The sequence below is a fragment of the Papilio xuthus genome, unplaced genomic scaffold (genome assembly GCF_000836235.2).
Source record: "Papilio xuthus unplaced genomic scaffold, Pxut_1.1 DF827461.1, whole genome shotgun sequence".
Taxonomy (NCBI): Eukaryota; Metazoa; Arthropoda; class Insecta; order Lepidoptera; family Papilionidae; genus Papilio; species Papilio xuthus.
This window is the reverse complement of record NW_013531188.1, coordinates 1,747,320-1,773,473: the sequence shown is the minus strand read 5'-3', so window position 1 is coordinate 1,773,473 and position 26,154 is coordinate 1,747,320. Positions and strand designations below refer to the sequence as shown.

The following is a 26,154-nucleotide window of genomic DNA, read 5'->3' as shown; positions in this document are numbered from 1 at the left end:
CAATCTCGCGCTTCTCTGCCCAGTCCGTATTTCAATGGTCGATGCGACATAACAAGAAATGATAGTCAGATGTTATCCGGAGTACAATCTCTCGCGCGCGGTCAAACAAACCGCACGTATACGACGACCAATTAATTTACATCAATTCTCTTGTAATCTGTCTAAAAAAAATGTTGTTGTATTTTTGCGATGCCTTTCGATACTTCTGGGCATTTATAAATAAAAACTAGTATGTCGAAAGTTCAGCATATTTGTGTCCTAAAAAAGTAAATTTAAGTTTTTAAGTGACCTGAAATGCTTTGAAGGTTAAGTTCATTAAGAAATAATATTAGTTCCAAAGCATGAACAATTAAATTCCTAGATAATTAAGCTACCCCATCAAATAAACTGATGTTACGGGTCTTCTGTGTTACCTATTTAAAAAAACACAAAATTGTATAAAATTAAAAAAATTATTGATAGAAATAAAATACTTTTTAATAATTATGAAAAAAATATTACAAGTATCAAAACTATTTTGCCTGATCTTGATTCCAATTTTAAATGTAGATTTTATTTTTGTCCACTACTCACATATTATAACTGGCCAATTTTAATTCATTATAAGTCCTCACTCCTCACTCCACAATCAAAAAGTGTTTTCCTTTCGTGAATCTGAACTACGAGAAATCTATATAAGGGTCTTCTTTGTGACCAATTTACCTCACTGAGTAAGACTGGCTGTGATACTTTTTTCACTTATCCAATAGCAAATTTATAAATAAGTAAAAGGGCTTTTTAAAATGTTAATACCAGCAATAGTTATTACTCAATTGTTACTTTATTGTTGTTTATGATGAGTTAAATTTTCCATTATCCGCTTAACAAATTTCTCTTGTTTCACAAGGCTCGCTTAGTGATCATAACGACTCTGAGTTCGATATAAACAGACGAGTCACGGGGAATCTTATTTATTGATTAGCTATGTTTGCGACTTCGTCCACTTTCTTTGGGCTGTGCGTGCTACTGGCCAGTATTTGGACTTTACGACATTAAATTATTATTCTAACATTAAAAAAAAAAAACTGAAATAAATGTAGCCTGAGTTACTCCTTATTACATCAGCTACCTGCAAATAAAAGTCCCGTCAAAATCGGTCCAGCCATTTCAGAGATTAGCCGGTACAAACAGACGGACAGAAAAAAATTGTAAAAAAAAATTGTATATATATTCATATACATGTAGTAAAAACGGTTATTATTACAAACAGACATTCTAATTTTATTTATATGTATAGATGTATAGATAAGTAATAAATTAGTAAGCGTATGTGAATTACGTAACATATAAGTTGGTAATATCTTCGAAATTTAGATCAATGACTATGTAATAACAAATGTATATACTTGTCGCTTAACCAGTTTTCTCATTACCACTAACTTAAACATACTCGTGTCAAAGTTATTGCGCTATATCTATCAATAATATATATTTGACACTTTAAGCTGGTGTAATGCTTAAAGTAGATCCTACTTTCTAGTTATTTTTATATATTACTAATTGTGCCCGCGACTTTGTTTACATGAAATACTGCCTTTGGGTAGCATATTCGTTATATAGGCTGATAATCTTATATATAAAATTCTCGTGTCACAATTATCGTTCCCATACTCCTCCGTAACGGCTTGACCGATTCTCATGAAATTGTGAGCATATTGAGTAGGTCTGAGAATCGGCCAACATCTATTTTTAATCCCGCGCGGACGGAGCGCGCGACAGCTAGTTTTATTTAAATTTATAAAACATATTGAACTTACAAAACGATTATATGAACATACGCATGAATATACGCTTTTACAAACTTTAATTCCCCATTTCCTATTATTATTTTGCAACCTTAACGGTAAAATTATCACCAAAAAATAAGTTTCAAGCTTTAAACTGTAACAATACTTCCATATAAATTTTTATCCCTCACTTTCAACCCCTCAGAACCTTTTATTCTAGTTAAAAGTAGCCAATGTCCTTCCTCAGTCTCTAGACTATCTGCGTACCAAATTTAATTTAAATCGGTTCAGTGATTTGGACGTGAAAGCGAGACAAACAGACAGAGTAACTTTCGCATTTATAATATTTATAATATTTATAATATTTATAATATTAGTAACGATTTAAATAAATTTTAAACCAATAAAGTACGATGCAATAAAACAATAACAAGATAAATATTTAGAAATAACCACCATATAGCTATACAGCCGGTTTTTACAAAACTGGAGCAACCAGTGAGTCGACCACGCCCGAGGTAATGAGGTCAAGGGCTCTAGTACTTTTGATCTCATCGCCAAAAAATTCCCGAACACGATTGCTGATTAACGACTGATACATACATTCCGAACTCTTTATAAATGATAGGAGGTAATAATAATATTAAGTTATATATATTTATAGTTTTAATATAATATTATAATTAAAATTGTAACCGTCAGATGTTTAATCTTATTAATATTATAAATGCGAATGTATAGATGGATGTTTGCTTGAAGGTCCGGAACGGCTTAACGAATCTTGATGAAATTTGGTATAGATGTAGAACATGGTCTGGAAGAACACATAGGCTACTTATTAAGTTGATTTTGTAATTCCATAATGACGGAGTCGCGAGCGACAGCTGATTAAATCACAAATATGTTAAAATTGTTTTTTTATATAGGGCAATGAAACTGAATATTATCATGAACTATCGCCTTGAGACTTGGTATAACTAAGGTTAAAACCATATTTTATATACTATAAGGTAGCAAACGTGGATATTTAAGCTTCCTATGCATCTCCTCCTCTATCGAATCTTCCCCTTATCCTTTCCTCATTAGAAAATAGTGGGAAGGAAAAGAGGAGTAATATTAGACCTCAGACACACATCATTCAGACTTGATATCTGCCTACTGTATACAACCAGATGTTTGTTTACAAGTTGGCTTAGATAGCAATGCGTTGCCGCTAATCCAAGAGCTTTAAACCTGTCTTAGAAACTCCAACAGAAAGTTTACAAAAATATTCCACGCGTTTTATCGGAATTCGATCTTTTACTTATTTTATTGCATAACACGTATTATCTTTATATATATAATTCTTTTGTGAGTGTGTATGTCACTGAACTTCTCTCAAACGACTGGACCGATTTTGATGAAATTTTTTGTTTGTGTTCATGGGGATCTGGGAATGGTTTAGATTCACAATTTTCATCAAATATTAACTTCATATTAATTTATTCAAATTAAAGACGTGTAGACAGGACAACGTCTGTCGGGTCCGCTAGTAATATATAATATACATACGTATACGTACACGTCATTGTATGCCAAAAATAATTTTTAAAGCTATGTGACCTTTAACTCGTCGACCAGTGCACTTGTTTTTTTTCGTGACCGAACGCCTGCGGGTACCACATTAAAGGCTCAATATTCGACAAGTGCAGTATAAAAAGTGTCGCAGCTCCTTAATTATTACAGTTCAACTTCAACAGTTCAACCAACAACAACCAACAATGGCAGCCAAGGTAACAATAACACAGAAACAATATTAAATTTTAAAATTAATCAAATAATAAATAGTCCAAGATTGCACGACATCCAAAATTGTTCTTATATGCAATTTAGAAAAGAAAACGTATTGAAAATTGATATTTGTATACGAGTCCACTTCTGTCTATCCTAGACAACTTCGTTTGAGACTTGTCAGACATCCATATATGCCAGCACTATATCTTTTCATAATTTTTCCACTGGAAAGGTATCAAACCTAATTATCCGATTTTATAATTTCAGTTCTTCGCTATTCTGTCCCTTGCGGTGGCTGCGTCAGCGCTGCCCGTGGTGCCGGTGGGCAAAGCAGTGTACGCGGAGGCGGAGCAACCCGCGCACTACGAGTTCCAATACAACGTGCAGGACACTCACACCGGTGACGTGAAGCAGCAACACGAGGCTCGCGCCGGAGATGCCGTCCAAGGCTCCTACTCTCTGCTGCAGCCCGACGGTCTCACTCGCATCGTCCACTACTCCTCCGACGCTGTGAACGGCTTCAACGCCCAAGTGAGCTACGAGGGCCACGCCACATCCGCTCCTGCCCAGCTCGCCTACGCCGCACCCGTCGCTAAAGTCGCCTACGCCGCTCCCGTCGCTAAAGTCGCCTACGCCGCTCCCGTCGCTAAAGTCGCCTACGCCGCGCCCGTCGCCAAGTATGCATACTCCCCGGTCGCCAACTACGCCGCACCCGTAGCCAAGTACGCCTACTCTCCGGTCGCCAGCTACGCCGCACCCGTAGCCAAGGTCGCCTACGCCGCTCCTCTTACACAAGTCTCCTTCTCCTCCCCTGCCATCTCCTACCACCACTAGATCGTTATCTGTTACCATTGAATTGTTGAAGTTGTTCTATTTATTGATATGATTTAACAATTAAAATATTTATTGACATTACGATACCGTTGTTATTTTTATCCCTAATTGGAAGATATCACGAATGCTTTATAGACATACTTTATTAGTTAAAATATGTATTACATATGTAGAATACGTTTTGTGCATATCAAGCAACTACTAAGTGAAATCTTTATCCGCTGCATACTACGATGTTAAACCTGACCATGAACATACAGAAATATCGATAACACAATTTCGTCGTCCAATTTTGGACTTTATATCGATGTCCAGCGGGGGCAGTGAATGAGGAAAGCGGCGCGGGGGGTAGGGGGTTGGTTGAACCGCACATGAATTATTCATAAGCCGCATAGTGATTTCATCTCATTGAATCGAGCTAGTGGCAGCGCCGTGATTACGACAACGATACCTCCAACTGGCCGCAGCAGGAGCATGTGAGCCGCGGTTGTACAATGCCATTTATTACACAACTGTATGCTGAACTACTATCATCCTAAGCTAATTCACTTGCAACCTAATCTAAAGTATATTCTTATAAAACCACGACAGAATCAAACAACTTCAGGTTTCTAGAGTTACTATCCGTACTACTTTATGTTGTCTCTGTATTTTCAATAAGAATGAGCGAGATGGAAACAATTTTTGTGTTTTGGCAGTAGTAACACACATTGACTGTGTGAAGTTAAAGAACAGAAGACCTAGCATGAAAATTTACGAGAAAGTATTCGTAACTACTAAGAAAAAAAAAGACAATTGGTATCAGATTAGTAACATTACGATCGATAGGGGTACAAATTTAATACAATACTTTCTTGCAAATCATTTCGAACGATATAATCAGAATTCCTACCTTCTAGTTACGATCATATGAGATCGTTTTAATAATTACTATTATAAAACCCATAAACAAAATAAATAATACAAATGTAATTAAAGTAAACTGCTGTTGCTTTATAGCGTTCGCGCTTTTACAAAAGGCCTTATGTATTAGTACATAAATACAATACATACATTTTTTTTATAAAACTAAATTGGTTTAAATTATCTGTTTGTAAAATCTATAAACGTAGATTTCAACGTTATAATAAAGATAATCCAATCTTATGTTGGACAAATTCGCGTCGAACAAAGATAAAATTCGCGTTTATTTGCGAAACGTTTCAAATAGGCGGGTCGTTTATTTTCTCCGCAGGTAAAAAATTGAAAGAGATTGCTTTTTATCAGTGCAGTGGCGGCAAATTGAATGTAAAGTTGATTTCCCGGCGGGCCCGCCGCATAATTCCCCGCAAATTAAGCCGATACCAATTGACTTGGTACACGTAAATATTTTGCAAAATTATTTACATTTATATAAAGTCATGTTATCAGATCGTCTAAAACTATATTCATATACAAATGTAGAATATTAATTTTTAATATTGTAAATTTTATATCTTATGCAATGGTGTTGATTAAATCCGAATATTTTATTATTCCTCCTCACTATTCAATGGACCTACGTATTTAAGTGCGTACGATTTGAAACATTCAATGTGAACCATATAGATTGTAAAGCGTCCATCGACATTGTTATCCATTTCTTACAAATTGTACAAAAGAAGATCTTCTACTGTTTGTGATGATTTTAGATATATTTTTTAAAGTATATCTATAAAGCATTCGTGATATCTTTCAATTAGGGATAAAAATAACAACGGTATTGTAAAGTCAATAAATATTTTAATTGTTAAATCATATCAATAAATAGAACAACTTCAACAATTCAATAGTAACAGATAACGATCTAGTGGTGGTAGGAGATGGCAGGGGAGGAGAAGGAGACTTGTGTAAGAGGAGCGGCGTACGCGACCTTGGCTACGGGTGCGGCGTAGCTGGCGACCGGAGAGTAGGCGTACTTGGCTACGGGTGCGGCGTAGTTGGCGACCGGGGAGTATGCGTACTTGGCGACGGGCGCGGCGTAGGCGACTTTAGCGACGGGAGCGGCGTAGGCAACTTTAGCGACGGGTGCGGCGTAGGCGAGCTGAGCAGGAGCGGATGTGGCGTGGCCCTCGTAGCTCACTTGGGCGTTGAAGCCGTTCACAGCGTCGGAGGAGTAGTGGACGATGCGAGTGAGACCGTCGGGTTGCAGCAGAGAGTAGGAGCCCTGCACGGCATCTCCGGCGCGAGCCTCGTGCTGCTGCTTCACGTCACCGGTGTGCGAGTCCTGCACGTTGTACTGGAACTCGTAGTGGGCGGGTTGCTCCACCTCAGTGTACACCGCTTTGCCTACCGGCACCACGGGCAGCGCTGATGCAGCCACCGCAAGGGACAGAATAGCGAAGAACTGAAATTATAAGATAGCCATTTTTAAGTGCTATTTTCCCCTCGATTTAATCATTTATCTTTTACTACTATCTTCAAGAACTTTATTGTAGATTTTTTTATTTAATAAATGTATTACCTTGGCTGCCATTGTTGGTTGTATGTGGTTGATTCTCAGAGTTGAACTATAGTAATTATTGGTGTGCGACACTTTTTATACTGCAAGTGCGAGTGCTTGCTACCGCCCGGGGCTTTGGGTCGTGAAATATTTGTAACAGGTACAAAGGCTCGCGAGGTGAAGGTTGCTCGCAAATTTTTAAGCAGACTTATGAATGATACTTGTTTATCGTATATCCATGCTTAGTATTAAAATTTAATCGCCTTATTCATAGATTGTTAAAGTCATGACGAATTAAATGTTCTGATATTGTATTATAGAAAGTTAGAAGTTTTTCGAAATTGTGTTTACAGTTGGATTCTTCGATTATTTTATCCATTTTAATTAATTTTCAATGACATTTAATTCTCAGACATCTACACTAAGCATTCACTTAAGAAACCATTAAATTCTGACAATATATTTATATTTTTAATAGGACTAGATACAGAAACATATGAAAATTTAAAATCACAAGTAAAACTTTATATAAATTCAAAAAGACTAATTCAAAGTGAACGTCTTGTAAAGCAGGAGTTACGTAGCGCGCTTTTACAACTTTCTTCTTCGAAGTCTTATCCTTCAAAGGACTCATTAAAATTATAGACTAAGTATATAGTTTTGCTGCAATTATAACTTAGCATATCAAAGATAACGTCATGAATTTAACTTATAATCGCGAAAAATAATTTCTATTCTTTTGTGAAAAACGTGTTTTTAAAATTATTATTTTCAAATTTGATATGGTGTTCGATGATGTAGCGAATACATTAATTGTACGATCACTGAGAGTTTCTGAGACCAAAGTCCCCATTTATAACATATTGTTATGACGACATGTTTTATACAAACCTTTTGGTCTCGGAAACCCGCGGTAAATTATTGTAGAAACTTTTAAGGTTAGTTATAATTTTATGCCTAAAAAACAACAATGTTATAGTGTGTTTGCGATTTTAAATTAGGATGCTTTTTTTGTACTGATGTTTCATGAGCAGACTATTTATGTAGACGCACGTCTTTGCCAAACCTCCTCATCACCAGAGCATTTAACATACCAACAAAATTACCAATCATCATTAAAACATCAGGATTAAGAGTAATGAACATATTTTCGTATAATTAATTATTACGTTACAATTTTTTGGGAACATAATCAATGCCATTTTAGGTAAAGCGAGATCGATCGACATTCAACTCGCACGAATTTATATTAAATATGAAACCAGATTCTTTTACAGCACGAAAAGGTCACAGTCGTCGAAGTTTCGCTTTCATTAATGAGTAATATATTACCATACTTAAAATATATTTGTAACAGCGCAATGAGTTATTCAGGCAAAATATTCCTATATATTTTTTTAATTAATGAAATATAAAACGCGGCTGCACTATTTTTTTCTTTTAACTTGTTCTTAATTTCTATTATTTTTGCAGTTGAAGTAATAAACTTACCTAACATAAAATCTTTATTATTATCGGTATAAGATTCGTAAGACGGCCGTGTCCCAATCCTCTTACTGGCGAAAATTAATCAACCGCCCTGTGGGTGATATCGGCTTAGCGTAGGGCGCCCGACTTATACCCTTAGGTAGGGTATTGATTAATATTTAAAGGTGTTGGAAACTTTATTTTATAATAACAAACATCTAAGGTTGAGGAAGGAATGACCTTTGAAATAAATATAAATTTAAGGTTATAGTCTGCTTGTATTTTTAAAAATTCCGTGTCACGATGTATGTTCGCGATAAACTCCGAAACTGCTCAACTAATTCTTGTCAAATTTTATAAGCATCTGTAATTTAGTTCAACTTGGAAGATAGAGTGTTAATAGATGGAGATGTTATCTTAATTATTGATCGTTTTTAATTCCGAAAAGACAGAGTCGCGGGCAAATCTTTATATCTCTAATTCATTCATCATGTTTTTCTTATTATATTAACTGTTGTATATTGTTTTAACATAAAAAGGCAAAGGAAAATAACTTATATATTATACAGTATGTTTTATTTTAAAACAACTTTAATAAACTTCACTTTTTAGTATCTTTTGGTGGTATTGGACATTCATAAATATTAATGCATTTGTCCTTGGAAACTGACACCAGGTGGTCACTTGTTGGCTTAAACTTCACATCCCATACCTGAAATCAAACAAATATAAATTAAACTCACTGTCGCCCGCGACACTGTCAGCGCGGTTTTAGGCAACAACATAATTAATAGTCTATGTGTTCCTTCAGACTATATTCGACATCCATGCCAACTTTCAGCGAGATCTGTTGAGCCGTTCCGGAGATACCTTCTAACAAACATCCATCCATCAATCTAAACATTCGCATTTATAATATTAGTAAGAAGTAAGATTTATCTGCTCCCCATACTGTTTTTAACATAGAACAGTTTTCATTTTAGAAACATTTATTAAATTAATACAATTTACATATTTGACAAAACGCAACATCTCTACATTTTTTTTCATTAATTTATCAATAATTTGTTATAATTAACAACTAAAAAATTCCACAATCCACAATAAACTGTTTATTCACTAGTTAAAATTAGGCTAAAAACATAGAGATACTAAGATTATAGAGAGGATAAAAATGTCCTGTCAAAATCACATACCATACTAGAATGTTCATGAAATTGTTTTAATATCTTGCAATCTGCAAGCAAAATGACGTGAACAGAGCCGTCAGCGGTCGCAGCCGCGATGCGTGTGCCATCTTTTGAGAAACACGCGTTCAACACCCATGACTTGAGATTGATATTCTTAACAAGGTTCGCACTGGCACTAAAACAAGAAAAAGTTAATAAAAACAAAACAAAACAGACGAGAAAAACTTTCAACACTTAGATTCAGCGTTACTCAAATTGTGTTTTGAGGAATAATAAAATACTAAAACGGTAGGTAAAATCAGACAAAAGTTTAATAATATTACAACTAAACGAGGGATGGGACAATAAAACATTAAATCGGTGTTTAATACCAAGGCCTAGATCAAACCAACTCTAGAGTTCCATCATATACATCTCTTCCCAAAATGGTTCCATAGCCAAAAGAGTTTCAGAACTAAGAAAATCATTTCAAAACAGTGAATGTACTTTCTAACAGTTTCAATGTCACCAGTAGTTTATAGATTTAGTATTTAAAAAAAGTATGAATAATTTTTTAATTTTATAACAGAATTCTGTGTGTACAACAGTGCGACCATTAAAGTGAACATAATTGTAGCATTTTTTTTTCAACAAACATATTATTTAGATTAACAATATGAATAAATACTTACGAATCATAGACTTTAACATAACCATCATCAGATGCTGTTACAAGAAGATTTGAATTTGTCGAGAACTGTACACTTCTGACAGTTTTATTGTGCGCCTCAATTGAATGTATTAACTTTCCTTGTTGTACATCAAATATACATACTGTGCCGTCCACTGCACCACAACTTATGTACTTGTCATCTGCACTCTATTTACAATTAAAATATTATTTAGTATAACAAAATTATTTGGCTTTGTGAGAGTGTGGCCTTTGCATTTAATTCTATGAAAAAAGTATAGAAAATATACATAAAACTTTTTGCTTGCAATCTTAGGTTATAATAATTATCAGCTGTTGTCAGTAATACCAACTGTGTGGAAAAAAAACTTAATAAGTAGTCTATATGTTGTTCTAGACTATGTACTACATCTATGCTAAATTACATCAAGATCCATTGAGTCGTTCCAGAGATACCTTGTAACAAACATCCATCCAAGAAAACTTATACATTTATAATATTAATAAGATTTAAATTCTACTCACCCATGCTACACAAATAGTAAATTTGCCTCTAGTATCTAAAATTTTATGTACAATGCCTTTCACAATACTATAGATGATGACTTTGCCTGTATGACTTCCAGAGGCAACATGTCTGTTATTAGGTGAAAACGAAACCTTCCATACATCTGTAGCTTCACTTTGTATCTCATGGACTTTGTTACCTGTTGTCAAATCCCATATTATCATAGTTGAGTCTAATGATGCTGATGCTATAGCTGAAATTGTTTTAAAATGTTAATATATGTTTCAATAGTTGTATGTATGATTTAAGCTGTATGAACACATATTTAATGGTAAGAGAGGAAGTGATTCATTACTACCTTAATTAGTCTACCCCCACAATTAGTTACATCTTACTAATATTATAAATGCAAATGTTTAGATGGATGGATGTAAGGATGGATGAATGGATGTTCCTTTGATGGTATCTCAAGAACGGCTGTATGAATCTTACTGAAACTTGGCATAAATATACATAGGCTACTAATTAAGTCTTTTTAATACTGTGCAGACAGATTTTAGTAAAAGGGGCCCTTACAATGTGTTGAATGTTTAAATAACTAATATGTTATACCTACTGTGTCCATCAGGGCTGATAGCAACTGAAACAACAGCCATAGAATGCCCTTGTAATGTATGAAATAACTCTAGCTTATTGTTCTCTATATGCCATACTTTTACTAAGCCATCTAAACCTCCTGTCACTAGAAATTCTTTAATCTGCTCCCTGCGAATTAATTATAACATCTTAAATGTTTAAGTCATGTATTTGACGTTATTTAAGCTTGTTCGTGCTTATGAGCCGTGTTTAATGTAAACATACTTTGCCTCAGAAGAAATATTTGTTTGTGTCCATGCACAGCTATAAATGGGATCTTCGTGAGCATTTTCTTTTTTAATAAGTAAAGAGTACTGAAACAATTCAAATTTAAGAAATAAAATAACGAACGCTTAATTTATCAAACTTGTTCATTTAATATACTACTCACCACCGATGCAGCAGGCATTTTAGAATTGATATTATTTATCAACGTTTTAAGGGAATTATATTTTGAATATTGTATTTTGCTATAAAAAAAATTAAATTAATCCCACTTGAACTGTCAGTGTCATTTATGACTTCATAGGTTGCGTTTTAAAACATGTATCAAGCTTGTCGTTAAAAGCATATAGGAATCATTTTTATCAAAATTATAAAACGAAGATGATTTTTTTTGGGATCAAACTATAATTTCGAAAATCATAGAAAAACAATCAGTAACATTGATTGTAATTTTCATCTTCCCACTATATTAAATAATAAAAACTTTAAAATAAAAGATATTACAAAAAAAACAAAGGAATCGTGTATATTTTTATTAACATTACTATAAAGGACAGTCATAAATATTTATACTTTTATCTTCTGATACAGAAACTATTTTATTGCTGTCTGCATTAAACTTTACTCCCCAAACCTAAAACAGATGACAGGAAAATTTAATGCAAATCCATAAATTAAATTTTTACATTATAAAAAAAATTAAATTAAATCAATCCGAACTATGTAAAATATTATGCTTACGTTCCAAAAAACAGTATAAAAGTTTTTATATTTTTTAATCTTTTCTTACCTGATCAGTATGCTCCTTGAACACATTTTGGCACTGCATAGTTTCTAAGTCCCAAACTCTAACAGTCCGGTCTGAGCTACCAGAGACAAACCTTTTACCATCTGGTGAAAAGTCCACAGATAATACCCATGAGGCATGACCTGATAAAGTTGCCGCTAAATTAGCATGAACACTGAAATAAATTTAATCAGTGATTAGTCAGAACATTTTTTCAAATAGAATTTCAACAGCATGTTGATGTTAAAGTTTCAATAGTTGAATTCCACAGTATGAATATAGAATGTGTTCCTTACACATCATAAATCTTCATCTGCCCATCATCGGATGCAGTCAGCAGTAATTGTGAGTCAGGAGAAAAGCATAAGCTACGGATAGACATTGCATGGCCCTCGAGAGTGTGAGCGAGTTTGCTTTGAGCCACATCAAATATATTTATGATACCATCTAATGCTCCACTTGCAATGTATTTACCATCTGGACTCTGTTGACAATATTATTTATCTTAGAATAACCACAAATATTTAACAAGTAAAACTAGATTTTGTTTCATCTTGAAAATTATAAAAACTAAAAAATAAAGAGACATAATATGGGTGGAAATCATCGAAATTAAACAATAGGGTCCACAAGTAATTAAAAGAAGAAGACTTAATATGGCTTACTAATCTTATATGTTTTTGGTAAAATGTGCAGTTTTTCTATCATTAAAATATCTAGGTTTAGGATTGGAACATAGGTACATTTGGTTGAAAGTATATGTGTTCTTTTACTTCATCATCAGCTCACTATACATCCCCACCGAGGGGCTCGGAGCCTACCCTAAGTTAATGGTGACTTTACTTACATAAGCTAAACTAAGTGTGAATCTCCCTCTTGTATCTAAAACTTGTTCTTGGTTACCATTCTCAATATTCAGTATTAAAATTTTTCCAGAATTTGTACCAGAAATAACATTTTTTCCATCTGGGGAGAAGTCCAAAGTCCATATATCTGCAGGTCCGGTTTCTAATGTTTTTAATTTTTCACCATTAACAATATCCCATAATATTAAAGATGAATCCTGGGAACTGCTGGCTAGGGCTGTGGAAAGAAATGTATATGTAAAATAATGAATATCTATTTCCCTTGGTCATAGAGTTGGAATAGAGCAGACAATTTCATTAATTATTTCTTTGTTGCATTTTTAATCATCAAGAGAAATTTCTTGTAAAAAAACGTTCAATTTTTTTAATTCAAAATTGATTTTTATAGAAAATAGTGGGATACAATTGGATATAAAGAAACCATTAAAACATTGAGTATATCATAATCTTAAAGTAAAAGAGAATTATAAATCTGAATTTCACTCACTTTTGCCATCAGGGCTTACTGCCACTGATATTACACCAAGCGAATGCCCTTCAAGTTGATGTTTTAATTCGAGCTTTCCATCCTCTAACTTCCACACTTTGATTAAGTCATCAAGACCTCCAGTGATAATGTAATCGTCATAAGTCACCTCAGTTTCATCTCCTCTGAAATTTAAAAATTTGTTAATAATTTTAGTCGATATTTTTCATAAATATTTAACTAAGTTATATAAATAATACGTATACGTATAATAATAACGTAAAATTTTAAAATGTTTACAAAATATAAGGTTATGTACTAACTGTGGTTCATTTGGTTCAGCGTTTTCTTCAGGTTCTTTTACTTTTTCATTTTTTATCCGACTCCAAGCACAGCACCAGATTGAATCTTCATGAGCATTTTCTTTTTTCAATTGTAGATAATACTAAAATGAAATTAAAATAAGTCCGAGAACTCAAGTAACACCGGTACACAAGCTTCAAAGAATCAAACTTACCAATGTTGTTATCGACATTACTTAGAACAAAAGCCTATATTATTGTATTGAACTTAACAATTATAACATATAAAACCTTGTATTATTTATATTACTCCTACGAACTACTTTTTGATTCTTTTTCACACACTTTAAATGAAAATAATAATTATGAATTGATGACAAATGACAATAAAAAAATTTAAATGTCAAAATTGTCAAATGGTTAAGCTATAATAGAGTATGAAGATCCGGTTTGCAAACAGACTCGAAACAAGTTCACCACAATACCTTCCCTGTATATGTTGATTCTAAGGCAATTTTTTTAAAATACTACAGCTTGCTTAAAATAATATAAGTAATAAGAGAATTGGGTTTCAGATTTTTGTTTACAAAGAAAAACCTACTTTATGAAACCCACAACGCAATACGCAACAGAACTGCCAACACTGTTTCCGTTTTATTCTTCCGTCATCCGCCATCATATCTTGGCTTGTCAGTTGTTATTTTATTTACACATTTCAACGTATTTCGATTAATAAAAGTCGTCTTATTTTTTAAGTTAATATAAAACATGCTAGCAAGATAACATTTGCTAAAAATTTAAATACGTGTTACGTAATAGTTTTTACTGTGCCTTCAAAATGGCTATGTCCAAATCTACAAACACGTACAATCGTCAAAATTGGGAAGATTCTGTAAGCTAAAACATTTCTATAACTTTATATTTGTTTATTATATAACTTTCTTATCTATCTTACTTATTTTTGTATGTTACAGGACTTTCCAATTTTATGTCAGACTTGTCTCGGTGATAACCCCTACATTCGTATGGTAAGATTGCTCTCCGTCATTTGAATAATTAAGTTTGCTTTGTTTGTTTCAACATTATAATATGTATAATATCAATTCCATTTCAGACTAAAGAAAAATATGGCAAAGAGTGTAAAATATGTTGCCGCCCTTTCACCGTTTTCCGTTGGTGTCCCGGTTCAAGAATGCGTTTTAAGAAGACGGAGATTTGTCAAACATGCTCCAAATTGAAAAATGTTTGTCAAACATGTCTTTTAGATTTAGAATATGGTTTGCCTATTCAAGTAAGGGATGCTGCTCTTAAGATTCAAGATGACCTACCTCGTAATGAAGTGAACAAAGAGTACTATATTCAGAATCTAGACAGTCAGATGTCTAAGTTTGATCCAACGCAGCCTAGTAACTCAGCTTTGAAATCTAAGGGTGCTTCAGACTTATTATTGAGATTAGCAAGAACTGCACCATATTATAAAAGGAACAGACCACATGTGTGCTCATTTTGGGTAAAAGGAGAATGTAGGAGAGGAGAGGAATGTCCTTACAGACACGAAAAGCCTACAGATCCTGATGACCCTCTGGCAGATCAAAATATCAAGGACAGGTATGTTTATAATATTTTAAAAACAAAGCCTGCTTGTTTTTTTATTTTTAAGGAAACTTACCAATATCTTGAAGCAAATTTGTTACACAATTGATTTTATATTAACCACTAAATTTACCAGTGTTTCCTCAAAGAGAATAAATTATTTAACAATATTTGTATATACTTGTGTTTTGGAATGAACCCTCTGAATTAAGTTTATGAATCATCTTTACTATTAAAAGTTGTTTGATCATCAGGTACTATGGTGTCAATGACCCTGTAGCAGAGAAGCTGATGAGACGTGCAGCTGCAATGCCAGCACTCCCACCACCGGAGGACAGGACTGTTACCACATTGTACATTGGAAACTTACCCGATAATGTCACTGAAGATGAACTTAAAGGACATTTCTATCAGTATGGAGAGATAAGGTATGTTTTATTTGTGGTTTTCTGCTGTGACACTTGAATTAATATGTATTGTAGTCTTTCTCGAAGAAAATGAAAAGTACATAAATGTATTCATATGAGTCACTGTAGTTTAGTTCTGTGTAGTAACATTTAACCCTTTTTCTGATCACACTTCTCTATAACAAAACAATTAAATTTTTTCGAATTTCTTATTTATGGAGATGTGGGAATTTTTAAAGTACTGAACTAAAAAGACTATGACTAGAAGCCTTACTTCTAGTCATAGTCCTCAAATATGTATAAAAAAATTGTGTTTGTTTTGCACTTTATCTTCATAATAATTAACTTTTGTTCCTAATGTTTCAGATGTTTAACCTTAGTGCCAAGAGCTCAGTGTGCATTTGTACAGTACACAACAAGGACTGCGGCTGAGCATGCTGCGGAGAAGACATTCAATAGACTGGTCATTGGAGGGAAAAGATTGACTATTAAGTGGGGCAAGTCTCAAGGTAAACTGAACTTAAATATTACTTTTAAGAAGGCAAACTACTAATTCTATTTTCTTGTTCTGATGGACAACCTCCATACACATTGACAGGCACCTCACTGAAAGAACATAATAGAACTAGAGTGATGGGCGACAGCTAGTTGTTACATTTATGTAATTGTTGTATTCCTGCAGGTCGACAAGGTGTGAACGAGAAGAGTGATTTGCCTGCGCTGGAGCCTGTGCCAGGGCTGCCCGGAGCGCTGCCACCTCCGCCGCCCGCCTTCCTCCATCCCTTCCCGCCACAGGTATGTCAACATTCATACCTACCACCACAAATTGATACACCAAGCATCTAGAGACAGCTTACTGGCCCAGCAGATTTGGGATTCTATTTTAGTTCTGATTAATTGTTATAATTACACTGCTTCGGCGTTAGGACCTAATATAATCTGGTACAGTGTGGATTACAGAGTTATTTAGGGAAACATCATTTTGTTAATGTTGCAAATGCAACAATTTAGGTGGATGTTTGTTAGAAGGTATATCCGGAATGGCTCAGTGGATCTTGATGAAATTCTTTACTTGACTTATGATCCACACTTCTATGAGTAAATAATTTAATTTTTCCTAGATGCCGCCGCCGCCGAACCGTCCAAACGATTTCTTCAACCTGCAGCACTACGCGAATCCGGGCTGGGGCTGGGCGCCGCCGCCCGGCCTGCACTACCCCAGCCAGGACCCCGCACGTCTCGGTGCGCATGCGCATGCCAACGCGCCGCAGACATAGGACACAATGCAAGGAACTATCCAACGAATTGTCACTTTTTAAAGATTCTTCCTTATTTTTATACAAAGTAGCAATTTCATATAATATTAAGTAACTGTCTTGGGCAAAGGACGAAATGCAGAATACAGCCCCTCTAGATAAAGTGCATTCGTTACGAAGCGAATCCATAACGAATGTATAGAACTGACAAAAACTTTCGATAAGTCACATGATTATCCCGCTTCAGTTCCATACATTTGCAGTTAGCTATGGAATCGCTTCGAAGCGAATGCATTTCTATCTTTGGTAAGGTGACATTAAGCCATTTGAGAAAAAAATCGTGATTTTATTACTGACCAATTACTTTAGTTATATTGATTCATGAAAATGTTTTCATTATATGACTTTGTAGTACATACATTTGTACATCAATGTGTATAATGTAATTAATAGAATAGGTTTAAGTTTCATGTAACATAAGAAATTTTCAATAAAAACTTTTTAGACATTTGACCTTTTTATTCAGTTAAAATAAAACAAAATAAATTTCGGAAACTATATTTAATATTAATCATAAGTATAACATGACTTAATCGTTACAAAACAGTTAAACACTTTAGATACATCTAATTCCCTTCGCTTACCATTTATCTGGGTAAGGACGGTCTGATAATAATTTACATTATACTAGGCCCAGATATATATATGTATATGCGATACAGTTTAGTGCTCGCCTCTGTTACGAGGTTTACGTGATTTATATGTAAATATTTTATAGCAAGGTTTATTGTTCCTTTATACCAGTGATTCTCAACCTTTTCATATTAAAGTTGTCCGTTTTCAAGAGGAAAATAACTTTTTAAAATTTTGCCTTCCCATTCATTCTTCGTGCAAGAGAAGTCAACATATCTATTTATACATGTATTTCGGCAGTGAAAGATAAAGATAAATTGAACATATGCAATACGAATTCGAGATGCTTTAAAGCGGAAAATCGTTTTTTTTTCAATAATAAAAAAAAACATACACAAAGGTTGAGAACCACTGGTATTTAAGTGTCCAATGACTAGTCAATTGATAGTTTTTTTTTATATCTTACACTATTTTATACAAGGTTACAAACGCAATATTGAAGTCTTGTGCATCTAATCGTCATATAAGGCAAGGACAAGAATACATAACTAACAAATTAAAATTAAGTAAATCGCCTAAATATATGAAGCAATAAAAACACACTACTTACCGTGGGTTTCTGACAACAAAATCTCTGTATAAAACATATCATCCCTGTTATTATTTTTAAAAAGACAAAGATTATGTTTTAAACGACCATTTTGGTTTCAGAAACCCATGGCTACAGAATTAAAATACGCGCAAAGATCGTATAAGATACGATTATATTGAAGATTATTTTAACCGTATATCATAATTTAAATTCTCTTAGGAAAAATAGACCATGACAATGAAAAGACGTTAATATAATCCCATTTTGGAATGTTTAACACGTAAAAAAAATTGTATACAGTAGAACCCGGATAACGGAGAGTCCAAGAGACCGCAATATTTTTCTCTCTTCTAGAAGTTACCCTTATCCAGGTTTGACTGTAAGACATTTTTAATCTTTTAGGCGGTTGACCTTGAACTGCGTAATGACATCCATATTGTTTTCTGCGTAACGACTTGTACGATGTTCAGAGTCGACATGTTCGAAAAACACAAAGAGCGTGTAGATTTTTTTTTAAATTTAATTATTACAATAGAACAAACTTTAAATGATAGTGTGTAATTCGTGCATCTTGTATAAATTCGGTATACAAGAATCTTGGTACTTGTCCTTACTTGACTTCAATTTAAATAAACCGTAATTTTTTTAATTACTGTTGAGAAGGGTCAGAAAAAAGATTTGCTATGAAGGATAAAATTTAAAGCGTTTGAAGTAAGCTCGTTTAAACACAACTATTTTTAACTAGCAATTAACTAATATTAGGGGTAAATATTGCGAAAAAATATAATTTATTAAAAATTTCGAACTAAATCTCGAAACTTCATAATATAAGTTATGCAAATTATCCCAAAGAAATTTATTTTTCATATCAATTACTTATTATTAATGATTTTTTAATAAATTAACATGTTAAAATAACAAATAGAACACAGCCACACGCCATTTTGGCTGTCATAAAATAAAATCTAGTTATAATTGAATTTCTAAAAAAAAAAACGTGAAATGGAACTGCTACTCCAGACGTAATGTGATATTCAACTACAAGGAAAGGCAACTAAACAATTATAACATATTTTAAATCCAAATACATCAAAATATTGTCTCAAACAAGAATGTGCTAATCAATGACCTTGATCTACCAAAACTCTCTTCAAAAATGATTATTTTACTGTAGGTTTCTAAGACCAATATTTTTGTTAAAAACATAATGTTATCTCAACAAACATGACGATATGTTTCATACAGATATTTTAGTCTCAGAAACCAACGTTAACTGATTCTGTAATGTTCTCGATTTAAGGGCTGTGACGTCACAATGTTGTTCGTGCACAATCTTATTTGAAACTCATCACACGTACATTTACAAGTATATAGTTGATCAATATTAAATACTACAATTATTAAATGTGATTAAAATCAGAAAGAGCACTTTATTTAAATAAATATGAATCTCTATACATTATATTATAGCGTTATGTACTTTTCAAAAGTGCTAAATGCTGTTGAAGTCCAATTGTATCTGAAAATTAATATTTACAAATTAAAGAAGAATAAATCAAGAATAAAACAAATATCATCGAAGTTGTTATAATTTCTGGAAGTTTAAATATAAGAAATACTTTTGAGGCCAAATTTTAAAACGCAAAAAATAAAAAAACAAATTATGGAAGCCAAGCAAAGCAACACATTAGCCATCGAATAATATAAAAAAAATTGCCAAAATTTTGAAAATAACAAATTTAAGTAACAAAAAGTACATTTATCCGACGTTCTTACGGTGAAGGAAAACATCGTGATGCAACCTGCACATATCTGAGAAGAAATTCAAAGATATGTGTGAAGTCCACCAACCCGCACTTGGCCAGTGTGGTTGACTATGGCCTAGTCACCCCCAACTTAGGGTAGGCTCCGAGCCCCTCAGTGGAGACGTATAGTGAGCTGATGATGAAGATAAGATTAAACTCACGTGATATCTTTCAGTATCTGTTAGAGTTGGCGTTTGCGATCTGCGCATTGACAGCTGCGGCTGCTGCACTGGAGGCTGCAGTCTGCACGTGCTGGTTGCGGAAGATCTCCGTTGTGAACTCAGCCTGGGCTTTAGCGAGCGACGCGCCCGTAGACCTGTAGATACGATGCACCTGTAAACAAAAACTTTATGTTAATCTTACTAATATTATAAAGAAGAAAGTTTAAGTTTGTTACAAGGTATCTCGAGAACGACTCAACATATTTTGATGAAGTTTAGTATAATAGAACATAGTGTGGAAGGACACATAGACTACTTTTTTTAGTTTTTTTTTAATTTCACAAGACGGAGTCGCAGGCGACAGTTAATATGTAATAACTTAATTCTTTATTTACTATGAGCAGGGGGGCTCGTGTTTAAACTACGATAATACCCTGGTCACTTGTGCACACACACAGGAAATAATAATCTCATTTAGAATCAGAAAATTTTAAATTACTTTGAGGATGTTTTGGATGGATAAATAACCATTTTAATGACATATCAGGTTTATTGAATTACTATTGTTGTTATTATTTTTGTATAATTTAAAGCGATTGTGTTAAAATATGTTTTGACCCCTTAAGGGGTCGCAAAGTACTACGTTATTTCGTCTACCACAAAGGGTCTATAAAGGACCAATGTTAACCTAATCGTCGTGATTTTAATTTCCTTGTATGAGTTACCCCTAAGGGGTCCCTAAGTATTTTACAATGTAGGGGGTCACATTCTGGAAAAAGTTGAAAACACTAACAAAAATTATCAATTACCTTTGCGATGAGCATGACATCAGCGACCACCGAGGTGATGAACCCGATAGTGACGAGCAGGGTGATGATGCCAACACCCACGTTCACCTCGAACGCCGATATACTGGTGATCAGTCCACTGGAATTATTTATATTTATATATTACAAAGGGGAAATTTTTGAGGTTATTTGATTTAAATATCCATCTCATAAGATTACGACAATTGCTATATTGAATGAAATCAACTCACCAAGAGCCTCCACCGCTGAATCCAATCGACTGCACCGTCGTTATAATAATTTGGAACAGGAATATAAAGAAGAAGACCATAAAGTTGAAAGATGAGTCGCTTCTAAACGCCTTGTATATCGGCCGGTACCAGCAAATGAAGCTGAATGGAGTCAGCAGCACGAAGTAGAGGATTGAAAGACCAAATATCGTGAAACCTTGACCGGCAATCATCAATGACATCGCTCCGATTATGTTCAGAGCCAACACCAACGCATGGACTGGAAACAAGAACAATTTAAAGACATAACTAAACGTAAGTTTTCACTATTAAAACATTCGTATCCTTCTTGAAAAAGAAAAAAATTATCAAGACTTGTTTTTGTAACAGTGGTTTATTACTAATCTTACTTCTTACTTATATTATAAATGCGAATGTTTAGATGGATGGATGTTTGTTTGTAGGTCCGCTCCAGAACCGCTAAATAGATCTCGCTGAAATTTGGCATGGATGTAGAACATAGTCTTGAAGAACGCATAGACTTCTAATTAAGTTTTTTTTATTCCGCGCGGACGGAGTCGTGGGCAACAGCTAATATCACATAAAGAGAAAAAAAAGGTCTTGAGAGACGGACGGACAACAAAGTGATCCTATAAGGGTTCCGTTTTTTTCCTATGAGGTACGGAACCCTAAAAACAGCATGCATGTCGTTATTTTTTAATTTTACCACCATTACAGATTTATTGTTGGTCAGATTGTATACTAATTTAATCATTTGAAACTAGAATATAAAAATTTAAATTATTAACTGCAGTATAAAATTTGTACTCACACATCCATAAATGGTATAAATGACGAACAATCCTCTGAAACTCTAGAGGTATGTCGACATTGATGTCTTGATAGAAGCACGGCTGGACTGGACAGAAAGCGGGCAAAGGTGGCCAATTGTTCCTCCTGCCAGCGGAACCAGCTCGGAGTTCAGCCTCCCGTCTCGCAAGTTCCTCCGCCTTGCGTTCCAGTTCTTCTTGTCTCCGCTGCAATTCAAGTTCTCTTATACTCTCTTCGTACAAATTATCATTTTTCGGTTCTTTTTTTAAATTAACATTTTTCGATACGGGATTATGTGTAGACATTGTTGTGTTTGGAATAGACTGGTTGAAACATTTGCCTTTGTACATTAGGGGTCAAACCTACGCGTTGGTAATTTTATAATCAAACTTCATGACTAAATTGTGTCCTGCTTTACTAACTTTTCAGACATATTGTGTGTTACAATTTAAAAGTATGTTCAAATAATTCCCGCATGATATGCAAAGGCAATAAGTTTTTTAATCTATATTATTAATATAAAGATTTAATTATCTGTTCTGTTCGTTAGTATTGAATAATCTGAAAAATTCCTTTACTGCTAGGTAGTTTACACTAACCGTGGATGACACGAGTTACATTGATTATTAGATTTTTTTAATTCCGCGCAAACGAAGTCGCGGGCAACTGCTAGTTAATTAAAATTAAATTAGTCTGATTAAATTTTTAGTATTGAGCGTCCAAACAACTAAATATTTCTTAATATAATAATAGTAGAGATAAATATTACAATAAAAATAAAAATCAATTGCCGAACCAAACAATAAGCTGATAACACTTTCTACAATTTAGTCACTATCAGAAAAACAACACGATGACTATACATTATCTATAAACTGAATTGATAACACTTTCCAAGTAAACAAGAATGCTTAATATTCTGTATTTACATTATGCAGACCGACATTTTTAATCTAAAGTTCAATGCCGTTTAAATAAAATAAATACTAGCTAACCTGGACAAGCAAGAGCATTGTCCTGTCCAAAAAATGATTGAAATGTCCTGAATAAGCGAGAAACTCGGGTTAACTAGAAACCTTTATAAGTGAGAAAAATATTCTCGGTGATCCAGATTTGACTGTAATTGGTTTTGTATACTTAGAAATTCCATAACCAAGGATGGATACGAGTACAAACAACAAAATTTGTTTTTGAAACAAAAATTAAATTGATAAGTTTCATAACAAATGTGTATAAAAGTTAAAATTTTATCAACATCCTGTTTATATAATAATTTTTATGTAGCATTTGAATATTTGCTAAATTACTCATTTAAAAAAAATGGTGTTTCAATATTATACTTAAAGGATTTACTTACTCTTACTATTTACTAATATTATAAAAATGAATGTTTGGATGAATGGATTGTTACTAGGTGTGTCCAGTCAGCTGTTGGAATATCTCTGAAATTTGACATAAACATAGAATGTTTGTCTGGAAGACGCACATAGGTTACTAATTTAGTAAATTTTTAGACAGGTGACAGCTAGGTAATGATAAAAATTCTAATATATTATAAAACTACAGTAATCTATACTAATATTATAAAGTGGAAGAGTTTGTTTAAACTCGCTAATCTCAGGAACATCTGGTCCAATTTGAAAAATTCTTTGTTGAGAAAGGCTTTAGACTATTTTTTAATTGCGAGCGAACGGAGTCGCGGGCGACAGCTAGTTTTATACAATCTGTGTAGTGCACAAAACTTGTTACTAAGCTATGACATGGATGGATGACTGATTATGATAAAATTGTCAAACAATTGATAAATAAAGAAAAATACGTAAGTGAGATGTTTACCTTCAACTCCTTGTGCAGGTTGTGAGGGAAAAGCAAAAAGTGAATTAATTTACATCCATTATTAGTGGACTGATACACAAGCCTGGCTTGATCATCTAAATAATTTATGTATAACACATACTGTGGAAATTAGCTTAATACATATTATATAGCATAGTAATTTTGAAGATTTTATAAGATAACAAATGCTTATTAAATAGAATTGCTCCAATACTAAATTACTAAGTTATTATTGATTGAAATACTGGCTTGTATTGCCTGATTGCTAGTCTTTTACATAGTCTTGCTATGATTTGAGATATTTATGGAGTGTAATTAAATTCATGCAGAATATTTACATTGATTTAATGAGTGCTACTAAAACATATCTTTAGAAAACATTTCTAAAATTTGTAACATGAATTATTTATGTAGACAACACTGACTGAATCACTGACTACTTGTTAATACTTTTTTCATTACTTTAAGTTGTAACAAAATCACATAGGTTTAACTAATGTTGTAATGGCTTTTTTATGGCTCCGCATTTGGACTCAGACTGACATGGCCCAAGATAGATCAGACTGGAAGAGTACTGTGGACGCCCCCTACCCCACTATGTGGACATAGGACTTTAAGTCAAGTCAGTAATGTGCCTTTTTAATAAACTTATAGTTCTTTTGTGATGTAAAGATAGAGATACTTACTTGAAAGTCAGCAGTAGTAAAATTCTGTGGTGGAGCTTGTGGCTGCTGTGGTTGTGCCGGCCGTGGGTACTGGCCAGCGGGCGGGGACACAGCCTGCATGATTGCAGGCTGTGAGGGCTGTTGTTGTCCCTTGGAATTAAAAAAATATATTTACATACTTTTATAAAGATGTTTTAGTTAGTTTTTCAATGAATTCACCAACTTCAAAGTTGATTAGAAAAAAAATATATAAAAAATGGAGTAAAGAAATAAAATAGCAGATATCAGTATAGACTAGACAGAGACTAGTAGGGTTTAAAATTTGAGAAGGATTAGGTTTATTGCTTCCTAGGTCACTATTTGATACCTATTCTTTTGAAAACTTTACTCTTGATATTCAGCAGTATAATTCATTAAGTATAAACAAGATATAAAAGCAATTATCTAAATTCAATTAACCGAAACATTGTCTTTAACGTTTATGTTTTGATAAGAATTTTAAGATAAGACTAACTGTTAATATATACACACAACATTGTGCAAGTAAATATGAATAGCCTTCTTTTATATTTACTTTTTTTTATCGTACCCTAAATAGGATATATAGAAAACAGCCAACTCCTGTATCTGCCTTTCTCATTAGATAAATCCACCCACAACATTATACTAATGGTAAATATTATTTAAAATACATAAGATTTCTCTACTTCAAATAAAAAGTATTTTTATACTCATCAAAATTAGATCTATAATTTGGATAATATCATACTTCATTAGATTTCTCATGACTAATAACAGTGATATACCGTAGCCTGATTTGCATTTTGTTGTCCGTCAAAGGGGTTATAGTCGTCCAAACCACTGGTCGCATTTGTTGTACTTCTTGCCACTTGCTGCACCGACGGATCCTAAAAATACATAAAATATAAGACAAATAATGATATTGATAACAAATTACAATTCAATCGAAAAAATCACTTACAGCAAACGGATTGTCTATGGTTGGATCACTAAAGGGATTATCTTCAAATTGCGGCATTGGTTGCGATTTTAATACGCCACTTTAGCAAAAATAAATATTATATAGCTCAATGGAAATATTTGCGACTATATTTCAAGACAAAACGCAATAAATTTTAGGTCCCGACACAATAACTGACAGATTGCGCTGACGATGGTGACGAAAAATGACAGAATGACAGTATTAAAAGTGTTGCTAGCCAATAAGTATATCATAGAGTGTATGAAACAGAAATGAACTTGAAAAAACTGTTTTGATTACAAAAAAATTTTAGAGCACTGTTTCATACTTTTTCAATGTAATAATTTAAGTTTAATAAATTATCGTAATCGTAGTCATCTCTTGCGGAGACCTATATCCAGTTGTGAGCGTCTTTGGACTAAAA

General features: G+C 33.5%; 6 protein-coding genes across 7 annotated transcripts; 2 read left to right on the top strand and 4 right to left on the bottom strand.

The window, feature by feature from the left end:
- The first annotated feature begins 3,451 nt into the window (after nt 1-3,451).
- LOC106119363 (cuticle protein-like) lies at nt 3,452-4,454 on the top strand. 2 transcript variants are annotated; one of them, NM_001312573.1, is given in 3 exon segments: nt 3,506-3,538; nt 3,807-4,136; nt 4,164-4,454. In NM_001312573.1, coding segments are annotated over 3 exon segments (552 nt in total). In that variant the 5' UTR covers nt 3,506-3,526; the 3' UTR covers nt 4,374-4,454.
- Nucleotides 4,455-6,117: 1,663 nt separating this feature from the next.
- On the bottom strand, nt 6,118-6,890 carry LOC106119370 (cuticle protein-like). The gene is made up of 2 exons (XM_013314299.1): nt 6,856-6,890; nt 6,118-6,738 (listed from the first exon to the last, which is right to left on the bottom strand). Exons 1-2 carry the CDS (start codon nt 6,865-6,867, stop codon nt 6,199-6,201), a joined length of 552 nt encoding a protein of 183 aa, XP_013169753.1. The 5' UTR covers nt 6,868-6,890; the 3' UTR covers nt 6,118-6,198.
- Nucleotides 6,891-8,880: 1,990 nt separating this feature from the next.
- Nucleotides 8,881-11,821, bottom strand: LOC106119340 (WD repeat-containing protein 61). The gene is made up of 7 exons (XM_013314256.1): nt 11,697-11,821; nt 11,531-11,619; nt 11,286-11,434; nt 10,687-10,922; nt 10,163-10,350; nt 9,498-9,666; nt 8,881-9,013 (listed from the first exon to the last, which is right to left on the bottom strand). The coding sequence occupies exons 1-7, from the start codon at nt 11,712-11,714 to the stop codon at nt 8,903-8,905; spliced, it is 960 nt and encodes a 319-aa protein (XP_013169710.1). The 5' UTR covers nt 11,715-11,821; the 3' UTR covers nt 8,881-8,902.
- A 227-nt stretch (nt 11,822-12,048) lies between these two features.
- LOC106119334 (WD repeat-containing protein 61) lies at nt 12,049-14,330 on the bottom strand. The gene is made up of 7 exons (XM_013314251.1): nt 14,167-14,330; nt 13,973-14,094; nt 13,671-13,834; nt 13,165-13,400; nt 12,614-12,801; nt 12,321-12,492; nt 12,049-12,164 (listed from the first exon to the last, which is right to left on the bottom strand). Exons 1-7 carry the CDS (start codon nt 14,182-14,184, stop codon nt 12,075-12,077), a joined length of 990 nt encoding a protein of 329 aa, XP_013169705.1. The 5' UTR covers nt 14,185-14,330; the 3' UTR covers nt 12,049-12,074.
- Nucleotides 14,331-14,617: 287 nt separating this feature from the next.
- Nucleotides 14,618-17,715, top strand: LOC106119444 (pre-mRNA-splicing factor RBM22). Its single transcript, XM_013314436.1, has 7 exons — nt 14,618-14,843; nt 14,926-14,979; nt 15,066-15,559; nt 15,799-15,972; nt 16,318-16,460; nt 16,634-16,746; nt 17,073-17,715. Exons 1-7 carry the CDS (start codon nt 14,790-14,792, stop codon nt 17,226-17,228), a joined length of 1,188 nt encoding a protein of 395 aa, XP_013169890.1. The 5' UTR covers nt 14,618-14,789; the 3' UTR covers nt 17,229-17,715.
- Nucleotides 17,716-17,753: 38 nt separating this feature from the next.
- Scamp (secretory carrier membrane protein) lies at nt 17,754-25,950 on the bottom strand. The gene is made up of 8 exons (XM_013314437.1): nt 25,731-25,950; nt 25,555-25,656; nt 24,770-24,898; nt 22,249-22,453; nt 21,438-21,696; nt 21,208-21,325; nt 20,399-20,570; nt 17,754-19,951 (listed from the first exon to the last, which is right to left on the bottom strand). The coding sequence occupies exons 1-7, from the start codon at nt 25,785-25,787 to the stop codon at nt 20,409-20,411; spliced, it is 1,032 nt and encodes a 343-aa protein (XP_013169891.1). The 5' UTR covers nt 25,788-25,950; the 3' UTR covers nt 17,754-19,951; nt 20,399-20,408.
- Between the last annotated feature and the right edge of the window lie 204 nt (nt 25,951-26,154).

What these genes read in the sequence shown, in the direction of transcription:
- LOC106119340 (XM_013314256.1), bottom strand. An exon ending in TATCAGCCCTGATGGACACA is followed by an intron (nt 10,923 to 11,285) that starts GTAGGTATAACA and finishes AAACAATTTCAG; the next exon opens with CTATAGCATCAGCATCATTA. An exon ending in TTACTATTTGTGTAGCATGG is followed by an intron (nt 10,351 to 10,686) that starts GTGAGTAGAATT and finishes AATTGTAAATAG; the next exon opens with AGTGCAGATGACAAGTACAT.
- LOC106119334 (XM_013314251.1), bottom strand. An exon ending in AGTAAGCCCTGATGGCAAAA is followed by an intron (nt 13,401 to 13,670) that starts GTGAGTGAAATT and finishes TTCTTTCCACAG; the next exon opens with CCCTAGCCAGCAGTTCCCAG. An exon ending in TCACACTTAGTTTAGCTTAT is followed by an intron (nt 12,802 to 13,164) that starts GTAAGTAAAGTC and finishes TATTGTCAACAG; the next exon opens with AGTCCAGATGGTAAATACAT.
- LOC106119444 (XM_013314436.1), top strand. Translation starts at nt 14,790, where the DNA reads ATGGCTATGTCCAAATCTACAAACACGTACAATCGTCAAAATTGGGAA. An exon ending in ATAACCCCTACATTCGTATG is followed by an intron (nt 14,980 to 15,065) that starts GTAAGATTGCTC and finishes ATTCCATTTCAG; the next exon opens with ACTAAAGAAAAATATGGCAA. An exon ending in TCCATCCCTTCCCGCCACAG is followed by an intron (nt 16,747 to 17,072) that starts GTATGTCAACAT and finishes AATTTTTCCTAG; the next exon opens with ATGCCGCCGCCGCCGAACCG.
- Scamp (XM_013314437.1), bottom strand. Translation starts at nt 25,787, where the DNA reads ATGCCGCAATTTGAAGATAATCCCTTTAGTGATCCAACCATAGACAAT. An exon ending in TTCAGCGGTGGAGGCTCTTG is followed by an intron (nt 21,326 to 21,437) that starts GTGAGTTGATTT and finishes AAATAATTCCAG; the next exon opens with TGGACTGATCACCAGTATAT. An exon ending in ATGTCATGCTCATCGCAAAG is followed by an intron (nt 20,571 to 21,207) that starts GTAATTGATAAT and finishes TTTTGTTTACAG; the next exon opens with GTGCATCGTATCTACAGGTC.